Source organism: Podarcis muralis, chromosome 4, assembly GCF_964188315.1.
Source record: "Podarcis muralis chromosome 4, rPodMur119.hap1.1, whole genome shotgun sequence".
Taxonomy (NCBI): domain Eukaryota; kingdom Metazoa; phylum Chordata; class Lepidosauria; order Squamata; family Lacertidae; genus Podarcis; species Podarcis muralis.
The window spans coordinates 65,262,873-65,278,178 of record NC_135658.1 but is presented as its reverse complement, the minus strand read 5'-3'; the positions used below and the strand labels follow the sequence as shown (position 1 = coordinate 65,278,178).

Genomic DNA, 15,306 nt, shown 5'->3' with positions numbered 1-15,306 from the left:
TGTGACTTGGCACTGGGAACTGCCAAAGATAAGAAGCACTACATTTATCAACAGCTTCCCAGAAACAAACAGAAGCCTCTGTATGACTCTCCTCTTTCATCAGACCCTACTTACTAATTTCCACTTACTTAAACCAGGCAGTTATCCAACTTTCAATGGCAAAGATGGCAAAGCAGCCTTCGCCACCCGACGCAAGACCAAGAGATGTAGATTTTTAAACAATTTCTTATCACTTTGTTGTCTGGGTAACCCAAAGAAACACACCAGGCTCTTACTTATCCTCGGGAATCCAAATCAAAATACACTACGGACTACTAAAATACTGCTTTCCTCCAGCAAGAGTTCATTTTATATAAAGACATTTAAATGGATGTGAAGAAAATTTAGAGCACAATTCCTTACACTTTTAATGTGTAGCATCATTATCACATTAGGAACATTAGTATTCCAAGTAAAACTCGTGGAACACATATTTGCACTAACTTCTATATGATTCTACATTACTTTTAGCAGCATATAATTGCCTCGCTCACAAGGGACACCCAGCAAGAATGAGCTGCATGTACCAGATCTCTAATCTGTCTTATGATTTGGCTAGTAAATCAGACTAGTGAAGGGCTGGTCGCGAAAGGTGATTCATTCTAGCCAGTCATTTTCTCCAGCAGGATGAGTGTACTAAAATGACACATTGCCAAAGACTGTTTAGCCCTCTGGTGTGTTCATCACCACATATTAGTCTTACTCTAAAACAGATACAGATAGATGTATAACATGTTTACATCAGTAACAACTGAAAGATTGCAGTAGGGCTAAGTTGTAGAAGAAAGTAAGTAAAAAATAAGTCAATTTACAATGGTTTTCCATATTAGAAAATATTGTCTAGATGTTTCAATGCAAGATAAATCACAAAATTCCAAGTATTACAGTTGCTAGTGTAATCTGGCATTTCAAATACCTGACTGCACAGTATGAAAACACTCAAATAATTGGAAAAATAATGCAAGTTACAATACAAAGAAGATTGCAAACTTATTTTATCTTGCAAACTTTATGGTAAAAGATTTGAGTGTATTTTGTAGGTATATGTATCGTTTAGCATTTTTATGAATTTTGTACTAAGAGCAATGTACATATCACAGTAAATAATACAGTGGTACCTCGGGTTAAGAACTTAATTCGTTCAGGAGGTCCGTTCTTAACCTGAAACTGTTCTTAACCTGAAGCACCACTTTAGCTAATGGGGGCCTCCTGCTGCCGCCGCGCCGCCGGAGCACGATTTCTGTTCTCATCCTGAAGCAAAGTTCTTAACCCGAGGTACTATTTCTGGGTTAGCGGAGTCTGTAACCTGAAGCGTCTGTAACCTAAGGTACCACTGTATGTACTGTCTTTACAATGAACATGTTCAGACACAACTACAGGTAATCAATTAGCCTATGCATCAGCCACGTGAAACTGCATACAAACTAAGCTCTCCTGCTTCGCTTCTCCCTTCCTCTGTCAGGGAAACAAACCATGGAGTGGCAGGCTTAGCAATACTCCAAACCAGTGCTTGTGGGTTGTTTCTCTCAAAACAGACCACAATTCTGAGTTTTTTCCTTGTTTTTTTTTCTTGGTTGCCCACTGCCCAATCATGCTTGGGGGGGGGGGGAGTAAGCAAGCTATGAGTGCTGGTTCAGACATAATGCAAAGCCAGTAGTTTCCCTGAAGCTTCAAAACAGTAGAGCTCAGCATACTCACACGTCAATGTGGCTTGCGCACAGGTTAATTTGGCTAACTGCAGTTAAGATTGCAGAAATGATATATCACTACAATGAGCCAGATATTTTTGGAAAACACTGAAGACAGCGATTAGTAAGGGCTTCATTTTTTTCTATTTGCAGCCTAATTATATTCATATTTACTCAGAAGTAGTCATGTTAATTTCAACAGAACTTACTCCTAGGTGAATATGCTTAGGGCTGAATCCCTAAGTTATATTTTTGTTTCTCTCAAACTGCTTACTGCTCCATATTTTTCGCTCCATATTTATTTCTTAAAACTGAAGATGAAGAGGATGATGTAAACAACCTCTATACTTCACTCAGGCACAGCAATGGTTACAGTTAATGTTTTTTTTTTAATTTTTTCTTTCACTGATTTGTACACCTTACTTTTTACAGCTGTGTTCTCAAAAATTAATAAACATATTTTTTCAATTGCTCCTTGTAGGTTTAAATGCTGTTTTTTAGGTAATTCATAAGCAAATCACTGGATTAACTGGTAATGCACATTCTAGTGTGTTTTCAATTCTATAACCTTCAAGCAAGAAACTGAAATCTCTCACAATGCCGCCCTGCAAATATAGCATCTTGTTCGTTTACATTTCCGGCATTTTACAGGAACATATACATGTTTGTTTAAAATGTCAGTTTAAAAGTTGCAACACAGCTCTGTACACATTCTTCTTTGCTACCGTATTTGCTTCAGCTGGGAGGCCATAGTATCTCCACAAGGTTGTTGCAAGGATATTGGTGGTGAGAATAGCAGCTTGCCACAACCCAAGACAGTACAATAGGAAAGTGTGCCAGGGATGAGAAGTATGAACAGTTTAAAGGCACCTAGAACAGATTCCAAGCCCCATTTGATAGCAGACAATTGTCTGCATAGGTTATGGTACCACCAGCCCTCTATCAATATGACCAGCGCTTTCCCTACTGACAGTCTCAATAAAAGGCAAAGAAGCCATTTTTCAGAAAGGGGCTTATTCTCACTTCAAACCATTAAATACTACAATTTGCCTTCTTAAAACATTTTGTTATAAGCAAATACTAATACTTAACATATAATTAGAAGGTTTTAAAATAAAGTAATGCACACTTTCCCCATCTCTCCAGCCAGCCATCTACACACAATGTGCTTTTGTCCTGTATTCCACTAAGCAAAATGGCTTTGAGTTACTGTTATAATCTTTTCCCCCTTCCCTAACATCCATTTTTGATGAGAGTCATGCATTTGGGACAAAAAAAAAATTAACCTCACCTATCTGGGGTCTGAACTGGCTGTGACTGACAAGGAATGAGACCAAAATGATCAGGAGGAGGATGGAGCCACTTCCTTATGTGGAAAGGTTGCGGTTTTTAGTTTAGAGAAAAGCCAAGTAAGAGGCAGCATGATCAAAGTGTATAAATCTATGCATGCTATGGAAAAAGTGGATAGAAAAAAGTTTCTCTCATAACACTAGAATTTGGGGATATTCAGTGAAGCTGAATGTTGGAAGATTCAGCACAGACAAACGAAAGTACCTTCTTCCTTCAATGAATAATTATACTATGGATTTCACTTCCACAAGAGGTAGCGATGGCCACCATCTTGGATGGCTGTAAAACAAATTCCTGGTGAATAAGGCTATGTTCTACCTCTGCTGTCAGAGATAGTATGTTTCTGGGTATCAGTTAGTGGAAACCACAGACATCTGGTTGGGTACTGAGAGAACAGGATGTGGACAAATGGGTCACTGGCCTGATTCAGTGGGCTGTTCTCGTGTTCATAACCAACTCTAGTTGCAGCTCAGACTGGAGTTTTGAGAATTAATTAATTTCACTTAACCAAATGAAACTGGCTATATTTAATTCTTTATGCAAAGAAAGCCAGAGGCTTTTGGGTCACAATCATGTCTTAAACAAGCATTGTTCCTAATTACCAAGGTCTATCACTACGAGCATTCCCAAGCAATATTATTATTTATTCATTAATTTAAATCACACTACTGTCTTGAAAGAATAGGGTGGGAAGAAACACTTTTAATTATTTCACATCAAAAGTACTTTTTTGAAAGATGCACTCTTCCACATGGGATCAACCTAGAAGTTTCTTCCATGGAGCAGCATACCATATTATGTTTGAAACCCTTATAAGTGCATTGGTTCCATAGCGTATAACATCTCTACACCAAGGCTAGTCACAATCAGGAATATGTGGAGCTGGCAAAGATTATCTGGATGAGCAGATACTCCTGGTAGTGGGCAATTTTATCATTAAAAACAAAAATAGCTAAGTTTCTGACCTGGCTGCAGACCACATTGGGATCTGCTTGCCTGGTGTGAAGACTGCAAATGTCATTCATCATCTAGAGAGGCTGGTAGATGGTGCTGGGGAAAAGTCAGTGGTCATGCTGCATCCTGGCACCAATGGCATGGGCTAATGTAGTCATGCTCCAACCCCCATCAGTCCCAGTTAGCATGGACAATGGCTAGGGATGTACTCCAGTAATTTCTGGAGGGCACCATGCTGGCTACCCTTGATATAGCTGGGAATGCCTCTGGCTAATTAAACGATCTATTTGGGGGGGTTGTTACTATGCTATGCATTTATATGCTTTGGAAAGGAGGCCTGGGGGTGTGGAGGGGCACCAAAAAGGTATCAAGGGCCACATGCAGTCCTTGAGCCACATGTTTGACTGCCCTGCTATAAATAAGGGGGGACGGACATGACAGAACTGCATAAAATTGTGCAAACTGTTCTTCACATAGTTCATAGTTAAATGCTTTAAAAGGGGAATTAGACAAATTCATGGAAAGTAAGACCATCAACTAGCCATAATGACTTTATTCTATCTTCACTGTAGGAGTAGTAGGTCTCTGAAAACCAGCCAGTGACGATCATGAATAGAAAAATACTGTTGAACTCATGTCCTGCCGCTGGGATTTCCATAAGCATCTGGTGAAAAAAGAATGTTGGCCTGGACAGACATTTGGTCTGATCCAGTGGGGTTGCTTTTATGTTCATAGATGCTGCATATAACAAGCACAACACGGATCATAAGCATCTTTCAAACATTATGCTTAGCTCCTGGAATGATATTTAGACATACTATCTGGTTGTCTCCATAGGGGAACTGATATATTTCAATAGGCTGCAATGATACGTCATCCGTAGAAATACAGTTAAAATGCTTTATTGTTATTACACCTCTGAGGCAAATGGTTTTTTTAAAAACAAACTCTTTATGGAACAAAGTGTTATAAACACAAATACTGTTGCTCTACTTATCAGCCTAAGTCAAAAAGAACAGAATACTTCGGGATTTCACAAAGCTAGAAACAGGGTAATTTAATTATGCCAAATTATCACAACACCTTATTACTACCAATAAAAGGAACAGCAGAGAGGTTTTCTCAGAACCATACCCTGAAAGCTACTACTACTTAAGCTAGATTATCTAAACTTGATCAAACCACAAGCATGCTGCTTCAGCTACATAAAGTACATTGCTTCTTGGATCATGAGAACTTAGCGGGGAGGGGGGGATGGAGACGGATGACCACCAGTTCCTATATTGGTGCCTTGCTTTCAGCGGAAGCAGGATATGAGGACTTCCCCTTTTAAAAATGAGAAAAGAAAAAACTTGCTCTCATGTGCAAACTGTTCTTACTGCCTGGTTACAGACCTGTACATGGAGGAAGTTGAGCATCCGGTCAAAATGAGGGGGAAGGGAGGGAGGAAGAGACAGTAGCCGGGGAAAGTAACCGAACACCATCAAAAAGAACAAAAGCTGCCAAGTCATTCAACCCTTCAGTTTCTACAGCAGATCTGACAATCTGACAGTAACAAACACCTAACCCAGATGTTCTTGGCTTCATAAAGGTGCTGTATCCTGGCTGCACCTTATGAAGTGGAAAGAGGAAAGATGATTACTGAGATATTCCGAAGCTTAACGCTATTTAACTCCTCCTCCAGCAAATTTCAGAACAGTAGTAGCATTAGCTATAGATGGTAAAGTCCCTTTGCTCCCACCCTCTTTTGATTTTCTTAACCCTCTGGCCTTGCCTTGACCAGCAGTCAGGGGTCTCGCTCCCTCCACTTCCCCTAACTATCGTCCCTTGCAAACAAATGGAATAAGGAGGCTGTTCGAAATTAGCTTGAAAGCCAACAGCAGCATTAGCGGTATGGATCAGCATGTTTCTTCCCTAAGGTGAAAAAAAAACTATCACAAAACAGATCTGTTTCAGTAAAGAGGAGAGAAGAGAAGGGCATAGGCACCCCCTCACATACTTTATCTGCCTCCTCCTCCCCAACAGGGAGATCCCACAAAATTCCTTTCAAAGGAAGGCAGAGGTAAACTGTGCCCTCTCCATTACGCCAGAGATCTCAATGCCACTGCGTACAGAGATACCGTCCTGCCGCCAAAAGAAATTTATTCTCCGAACCGGGGCGATCAAGACGGGAAGAGGGGTTTTGTGTGCCAGAAGAGTTGCCCACACCACTCTCTCCCCCGCCGCCAAGCAAGCCATTACTAATACGGATTTTAAATATCCTGTCGCTGAAAAGGGTGAGAGTCGGAAACGCGCCCCTTCGTGACTCGCTGCCCCCGAGAGCGGCGAGAGGGAAGCGGACTTGGCTAATCTGGAGTAAAGGAGCGAACGGGGTGAGGCGGGAGAGGGGCGACAGAGCAGGCGGCCAAGGGGGCCACGAAGAGCCCCCAGACGGGCAAGGGGGCTGCCCTGCCTCGCATGGGGCACTTGGAAGAAAGAGGAAGCGGCCGCCGGTCCCCAAGCCGAGGCGGAAGCAGAGCGGCAAAACGTTCCCCTTTCCCCAGGACGGGCTTTTAATCCTCTCCCCGCCTCCTGGCGGGCCCGTCCTCGCCCTCCGGGGCTCAGTGGCGGCGGCAGCAGGGGGTGCTGTAGCCGGGACTCGGCGCCCGCTCCCCGGCCGCTCAGGTCGCCTTACCTCGGCGCTGCTGCTGCTGCTCTCCGCCGCGCTCTCCACAGCCATTTTCTGCCAGGGGTCCGCCAGCTGCGCTAACGGCATCTTCCCGCTTTAACTTCCGAGCTCCCCCCACCTGGAGCCGCCGCCGCTGCCCCACAGTCTCTCGCTCAGGCTCCGGGTCAGGATTCCTCCTGCTGCTGGCCAAGGCGAGGGCACTGCCGGGACACTCGCGCTCCCAACCCCCGCACTGGGGGCGGAGGACGAGGCAGAGCTGCCCACGCGCGGGCGACGGAGAGAACTGGGCTCGGAAGAAGCCGCTGCCGGGCAGAGCCAACCTCCCGACGTCCAGCAGGGCTACTGCTACTACTACTGCCGCCGCCGCTACTCACTCCGCTTCCGCTCCCAACATGGCGGCCCCCAAGCCGTACCTGCCTGTCAAGCCGAGGCCTGGTGGCGTCATCCCCGAGGGCGGGACTGGCCCAGCCAATGAGCGGCGAGCCCAGGTAGTAAAGGGACGGAGTGGCGGGCGCGCGGCCAGGCGATGGTTGCTCTGATCCCGTCGGGAGTGACTGGCTGGCGTGGGAGGGAGAGGCAGGCAGGCAGGCGGGGACTCCGGATACGTGACGAGGGGTTTGGGTTTTTTTCTCCTTTTTTGTCACGGTCACTTGAGCGAAGGGCGGGAGGCGGCGGGTTTATCCTCCGCTCGGGCAGTTTTGCTTTCTCCGGCGCCGCGGATGCCGCCCGCGAGCGTCACACCCCTCGAGCTGTACAAAAGCTTATCGTGTGTAGATAGGCGATTGTGCGGCGTTTTCCTTCTACCCCCGGATGAACTAATCCGGCATAATTGCTATAGTGCCACCCCCGTGGCTATGACGGCAAAGTTTAGTAACCTTTCCGAGATAATCCGCGGGAAGCTGTTAGTTTTGTACGTATTCAGTATGACTATTCTGGAGTTTATTTTTTAGGCTTTTTTTTAAAAAAAAACTTCATAAAAGTTTTGGCTTAACAAAAAACCAAAACCCTGTTAATTCTGAACTAAAACTGGACTCTGCAACCCTGAACACATGTTAGATTTTAGAAGCCTTACAGGATTTTTCTTATAAAAGCATGGCTAAAGAGTCAACAAGGAATCCCAAATACTTCCAACACTGCCTTCACCTTCACATCCTGGCATTCTTAACTCATCCCTTGGGTTTCCGTCCAGTGTAGTTTATCCCTCTGATGAAATTTATATGACACACTATTCTACTTTGTTAATTTTAAAGAACCAGGTTTATAATTCTGTAAATAATTGTTTTTGATTTGATTTTGCAGTTGCTGAAAAGATGAAGAATCAGCAGAACAATCCCATGCAGTTGGGTGGGACTTCGTAATCTTATATTTCAAACAACATGCCTTCCCTGCACCTAAAAAAGAAATATGGTCCTCCTAAATTATGTGTTTAATAAATATAGGTAGAATTATACTTATTATTGTACAGTGGTACCCCGCAAGACGAACGCCTCGCAAGACGGAAAAGCCGCTAGACGAAAGGGTTTTCCGTTTTGGAGGCGCTTCGCAAAACGAATTTCCCTATGGGCTTGCTTCGCAAGACGACAGCCCATAGGGAAATCTCCGGGACAGCGGGGAAGCGCGTCTTCCCCACTGTCCTCGGACCTCCTCCCGCCGCCAGGCTTCAGAAGGCTGCTCCGAAGCCTGGCAGGGGGGCGGAGAGGTTTTTAAAAAACCCCGGGACAGCGGGGGACTTCTCCGCTGTCCGGGGCGATTTTAAAACGCTGCCGTCCCGGGGGAGCAAAGTCTTTCGCCCCTCGCCCGCCTTCAGAAGAGGTGGGGGGCAAAAGTCTTTGTCCCCCCTGCCTGCCTTCCCAGGGGCTTTTAAATCGCCCCGGACAGCGGAGAAGTCCTCCGCTGTCCGGGGCGATTTTAAAATGCTGCCGTGGGGGGGGGAGCAAAGACATTCGCCCCCCCCCCAGCCTTCAGAAGAGGTCGGGGGACAGATTGTCCCCGGACCTGGTCTGAAGTCGGTTTCCATAGGAACGCATTAATTGATTTTCAATGCATTCCTATGGGAAACCGTGCATCGCAAGACGAAAAACTCGCAAGAAGAAAAAACTTGCGGAACGAATTAATTTCGTCTTGCGAGGCACCACTGTATAAGCCTCTGTCTAATTACTTTCCACATTCTTGGGTTGAAAAATGAAAAAGGTTTTAAAATATATGTTTAAAAAGTATACTTCAGTGTGCATCCTTAGGACACTGTAGTTATATCATTGTGTGATTCAATCATATACAGTACCAGCAAATTCATGTTGCACAACTATTGGAAATTGGGAGGTCTTCCACAACAAATCTACTTTCCCCAAAGACCTGACTTTTAGCAACATAAAAAGTGATGGGGAAATTTACTGGAAAGTGTGGGCTAACATTTGCTTTGATGCAACTGACATCCAACTTCCCTGCAAACTGATCAGGATGAATGTTCAGTAGACATCATCCAGAAGCAGTCTTAGAGTTGAAGAGATCCACAGAGGGGCAAAACAATGGTACCTCGGGTTACAGATGCTTCAGGTTACAGACTCCGCCAACCCAGAAATAGTACCTTGGGTTAAGAACTTTGCTTCAGGATGAGAACAGAAATTGTCGTGCTCTGGCGGCGCAGCAGGAGGCCCCATTAGCTAAAGTGGTGCTTCAGGTTAAGAACAGTTTCAGGTTAAGAACGGACCTCCAGAATGAAGTACTTAACCCGAGGTACCACTGTATACAGGTCAACCCTCATCATTAAAACAAGATAGTCTTGGCTTCAATGCTGCCTATTCTAACGACTTTGAACATATTGAAACTTGAATGAGCAACATGCTTAGGATTGCATCTCAATCCTCATTAACACTTAATTGGGAGGAACTTCCATTGAACACTGTAAGACTTCCTTCTGAGTAAGCATGCATAGGGTTGTGCTGTTAGGGTGCCACTATATCCGACAATGTCGTAGTCTGACTCAGGCAATGCTGAATACATTGGAAAGAGGAAAGACTTAAGACACAGAATGGAAGTTAGGAGCTAAGCCCTTCTAGCTGTGCTTTTCTCTCAAATACTCTTTTCGTTGTTGAGAACATAAGAAGAGCTTGCTGGAACAGGCTAATGACTCATCTAATCCAGCATCCTCTTGTCACAGTGGCCAACCAGAGGCCTGTGTTGCTTGTTTTGCTGTTTTGATCACAGATAGGTTTACTTCCAATTGCAGAGTTCTACTGAAACAAAAATAGTTTCCTGTCAAACACAAGTATGATGCATACTTTGAAGTTTCCCTAGTACCATCCTAACAAAAAGGTCTGCAGCCATTATAACTATTTCTTCTCTTGAGCATGACCACCAAGGAGGAAGATTAGTCTATTTGTTGATGGTTTTTAGGGTTCAGCGTTTTTTTCTGACATGCAAGAAAACATGCAAAATACTGCCAGAGAATGGACACTTTGTTTGTTTGTTTGGCAATGCATAATCTCTGTTCCTAGGAATGCATTGGGTCCAATGTGTGCATTATAAAATAGAAAAGGCAGTTATTACATATGGCACATCTTCTTCAAGACCAGTATTAAGCATTATATTTTTTTGCCAATGAATTATTTCATTGAATACATATAATTAGTAGGAAACTGTTGATAAAATTCATAAGGTATGGGGGGGTGTTAAAACACATATCTGTTGGTTTAAATCTGTTGACTTAATTGTGACTTGCATACTGATTACAAACCTATTTATCTGGATCTGAGCTCAATTATAATCAACATTTATTTCCAAATAAATGACCAGGAGTGTGAAATTTTAGTATTTGTATCAGTAAACAGCAGGGCACACTACATCTATTTTTACTGCAGTTTTATTTCAATTGAACTCAAAGTGACCAAGAATTACAAATAAAACATGAGGTGTTTCTCTATAAGGAAAATGATAAAATCCACAGGTGGCTTAATACCTTTATAGTAACACAAAAATAACACAAAATAGAAATAAAGTTTTGGAGTTCTCTAGAACTCTTCACATTGTTACACAAATCGTGTTTTTCCCTACCCTGTTTCTTCCTCCTGCTAGCATCTATCCTGATTGAAAATTGTGGAGAAATCAAAAGCTCACTCACTATCGTGTAATGTTTTGACTTTCCAAATGAAGACATTGCCCAATTGTGGATTTTGGAACCTTTGCAAAGTGCAAGAATGCTGGTTTGAGCAATTTGTGGTGGAGGAAAGGCAGGCTATATAGGAGGATGCTGTCTCAGGACATGACTGTACATGTTTTCTTCCATAGTGTACATGAGTTACCTAGGGATAGTTGTTCATTGCTGCTGAAACTGATGATAAATATCAGGATGGTGACAGGTAAGATCTCATTTGCAATCATCACGATCATTTTAGCATGTGAGTGGCTTCCTATGTTCTTGGCTTCCTGGAGTGTAATTGACATCCACCAGGAATTTAGAATTCCTGCCAGTGTTCTGATGTAATCTTGAGAATGTGGATGTGGGCGGGATTGTTGCAGCCTCAAATGGGAGTTCTAACAAAGTACATTTGAATAAACAAGGACGCTGCACTCCTATTTTTCATTCTGAGGCAAAGTGCTGTGCTGGAAGAGGCCCAGGGCCACACTCTTAAATTGCTTAAGGCTTGAATCCTAAATACACTTGCTAGGGAGTAAGCACCACTGAAAACAGTGGAATTTACTTCTAAGTAAATGTGTTTAGGATTGCACTGTAAAGCTCCGTAGGAGACATGGCTTTCCTATGGTACAATCTTCCTGAGGGGGGAAAAGGTAGCCATATGTTTGTACCTATATGTATAAAAACTTAAAGGGAAACTTTGCCCTTCTAAACAATATCTGATAGCATTATCATTTTATTACATTTATATTTTGCCCTCCCTCCTAGCAACTCAAGACAGTGTACAGCTAGAGGATCACTGGTTTTCCACCTCGTAGGTTGTTGGACTCCATTTCCTATCAACCTCAGCTGGCTTGGCCAGGGATGATGGGAGTTATATTCCAGCAGCATCTGAGGAGCCAGAGGTTCCCCATCCCTGGCGTACAACAGTGTGATGGAGCAGCAAAAAGTGTTGAAACCATCCACTGAGTTGTTGGTTGCAAGTTGAGGTGTTCTACCTTTTACATTTCACATGAGGGAATGACAAATTACACATTGCTATTTAACAGCTGCTTCCAGCGGTTTCATGTAGATGTTAAATAACACTGTGGACAATATGTTATTCTGCAGCACACCACACTACGATAGCTGGTGGACTGAGGTGATGTCACCCAACCCTATTCTCTATAACCAGTTCTGTAGGTAGGAGTGGAATCCCCCTAATTCACAAAAGCTGTCTAGGAGGATGCCATGATTCTTGGTACCAACAGCCTCTGAGAGATCAAGTAGAAACAGCATCACAATCTCCCTTTCCTTCTTCTGATAAAGGTCACCCCTCAGGGGAAACAAGATTGATCTGGTTCCAAAATGCAGCTTGAACTCAGATTGGAACAGGTCCAGCTAACCAATATTCTCCAGAAGCTCCTGTTCACCTTTAGCCAACTCTCTCTCTCCCCGCCCTTGCTTTGAACTTCTTTCTTTATTTCTTTCTTTTTGCCTCTCGCAGTAGCTGGAGAATGTAACTTCCCAAACTCTGATGCATATTACATCCCCTAAATGAGAATCTTCCTAGTGATCTTCCTAACATCTGTTATTAGCTGCCAGTTTTAAATAAGATTGTTCCCCAGTATCTGATACAAACGTGTAAGGACTGCATGTTATAGTTGGCAAAATAAACCATTCTGGTCTCATTTAAAAGGAAAATAATTACATTTGTCTTGATGGGTACTGGAGAATGTTTGGCACCTGCACAGTTTTTCTGTTTGGAGAAAACAGAGGGGAAAGACTTGAGCATCTGAATGAAAAAAGGCTTGAAGAGACCCAGATATTTAAAACAAGAACAATAAGGAGTCATGGCATCTAATTTGTTTATTGCGGCACAAGTTTTTATGGACCACAGCCCACTTCGTTTTAAGCATGAAATGTTATCTTTGTTGTAAGATACACATGCATGCACACTCACATACCGAAAAATAAATGAAGACACTTGAGCCAAGAAGCCCTTCACTGCAGGCTTAAGGAAAATAATTCTGCAGACTTTGTAGGGAATAATCCTGAATTGGGACAAAATGATTCTTAAATTCTAATTAGCATATTTAGCAATGCACCCAAAAGCCAAATAGGAAAAGGCAGATGTAGCTGGACTGACCTTCTGCTGGACCATTCTGCCAATATTTAATTTCTTGCTACAAGATAGATATGCTAAACATACGTCATACACCTTATTAAAACAATTACACACAACTGGATTTTCCTTTTGCCCTTAAATAATATTTGCAGTAAGAGGAACAAGCTTTCTGAGCATGACTACAAGTTATTGCTAGGGAATACTAGAATAGGCTTTAAACCATAAAAGCAAATGTCAAGCCAAATGTGATGTGCAACTCTCTCACCTCATTCCATTTTCAGCTACACTGAACCTTTCTTCTTAAGTATTTATTTCAGATTAATTTCCCCACTGAAACTGCTTTTCCCCATGTTATTCTAAAAACAGGACACAATAACTATTCTTGCTGCAAAAGAGACAATTACTGTGCCCGGGCAAGAGTGTTTAGCTCAGAGGTAATAATGTTCATGAAGCATTTGAGTCTTAATAAGTCTTTGTTATTATTAGAACTAGCACTAATGGCCCTAAATAATGCAAGTTGTTATGGGACTGCATTCTCTTAGAGAGCAGGTCAGCTCCAACTGTCTTCATAGCTCTTTTATAATGCACTTGATGAACATTTCAGGGCATCTGTGCTGGTCACTGCCTAGAGCTGATAGACTGGGATTTGTATTTGTATTATCAGTGTGGACAACTTTGTCATTGGTTCAAATCTGAGCCAACCACAAAATTTACTGGATGATCATGGGCTGGTAACTTCAGCCTAACATTGCTCACAATATTTGCTGCCTAGCTGAGGTAAAGATGTGGCAGTATACAATATTGTAATATGAGATTTGTGAATGTGAATGGTACTTTCATGGCTTTACCATACCATAGGCTTCTGACTTTAAAATACATCATATGTATGAGAAATCTGGGAGCCTCTCAACTACAGTCATACCTCGGGTTGAAGTAGCTTCGGGATGAATATTTTCGGGTTGCGCTCCGCGGCGACACCGAATGCAAAGGCAACCTAATTGCAACACAACTTGTCACACACAAAGTGCTTATCAACACCTCCATTCGCCCCACTGCTTTCTCCCAGCGAAACCCGATCTTCAGCACCGAATCAGAACAAATGGTAATTGTGTTTTCTGCAGATTGCCATTTGTTCCAACTTGGTGCCCAAGAGTGGGTTTTCCAGGGGAAAGTGGTGGGGCAAAGGTAAAACCGCTTGGACCTGTGCTTAGAAAACACACGACAAGTGGAAACTGCTCAGACCCATGCTTTTTAGGCATGGGACAAGTGGAGGTGTGGACGGGCCACAAATCTTTAATCTATGCATTTAAATATGCATTCTGATATTTCAAGAATCTGGCTAAGCATTGCAAAGTGGATGGTTGTACATCTAGAACAGGATGGTAAATTTGTAGCCCTTTGGGTATAGTTGGACCCCCCACTTCCATCAGCCCACACAGCATGACCAATGGTCAGAGAAGATGGCAGGTGTAGTTCAGTAACATCTGGAAGGTCACTGCAGGCTCCCCATCCCTGACCTAGAAGTTATTCTTCATTAGCTATACATACAATCAGTAAACATGCTTGCATGCTCAGATCTCTGTTGCTTAAGGGGGTGAAAATGTGTCCAATACTTCTGAGGGTGTTTTGCTGTATTAACCTTAACGGATACCAATAAATGTAAATCAGTGTTTTGGTGCCACTAGCATGCTGTATCTTTCTTCAGTGCTTTTCTAAGGCACATTATTTATGACATGAGGAACAAACAAAGCAGTGCTGAGCACACAAAGCTCATGAACAAAGCAACTCCATATATTTATATCAAAGATGAAAGGGGAGTGGAATCAACAAGAAATAATAAAGATGGTGCAAAGCAAAATACGTTACAGCTGTGTACTTTTCCTGAGATTGTTTTAATAGCTGCCAATTCTTTAGACTCAGTTTATTTTTGTCATCCCTTAGAAGTTAGGAAATGTTAGATCTATACTTAGCATGTTATTTCTTACAAACATTAGCATTAGGAACCATACCTTGGTGTTACACACTATGATATTTAAACGCAGGCTGAGGCAAGTAATTTCATTTACTTGAGTTGTAGTCCTTAACACACTCACCATGGAGTAAACCCCATGGTGGAATTTACTTCTGAGTAAACATGCATAGGATTTAACACTTAGACTTCAGTGGCTGCTTTTATTCTGGGCACAAGCAGTGTGGCGAGCTAGAAGCAAAGCTGCAGGCTGAAACTTGGGGGAGGCAGAGCCATGCCTGATTCCTGTTTGAATCCAAGGATGTGGCTATGGGAGATGCAAGATCTCCTTAGGGTATTATGCTGTGAGCTCCTCTATCATAGGCCCGGGTTTTATATGTGTGTAAATAAACCAGGCAA

General features: G+C 42.9%; 1 protein-coding gene and 1 long non-coding RNA gene across 4 annotated transcripts in view; one reads left to right on the top strand and one right to left on the bottom strand.

Annotated features, from left to right (window-relative positions):
• RPS6KA3 (ribosomal protein S6 kinase A3) overlaps nt 1-7,097 on the bottom strand; it is a 42,510-nt gene extending 35,413 nt beyond the window's left edge. Inside the window, exon 1 of one of the 3 annotated variants that reach the window (XM_028727533.2) lies at nt 6,706-7,097. In XM_028727533.2, the coding sequence (XP_028583366.1) occupies nt 6,706-6,786 (81 nt within the window). In that variant the 5' untranslated portion in view covers nt 6,787-7,097. The remainder of the gene's footprint in view (nt 1-6,705) is intronic. The other 2 variants (XM_028727531.2, XM_028727532.2) reach the window with 2 other exon arrangements.
• LOC114596233 (uncharacterized) lies at nt 7,049-8,153 on the top strand. Its single transcript, XR_013392630.1, has 2 exons — nt 7,049-7,187; nt 7,999-8,153. It is a non-coding gene; the product is annotated as an uncharacterized LOC114596233 (long non-coding RNA).
• Nucleotides 8,154-15,306: the final 7,153 nt, after the last annotated feature.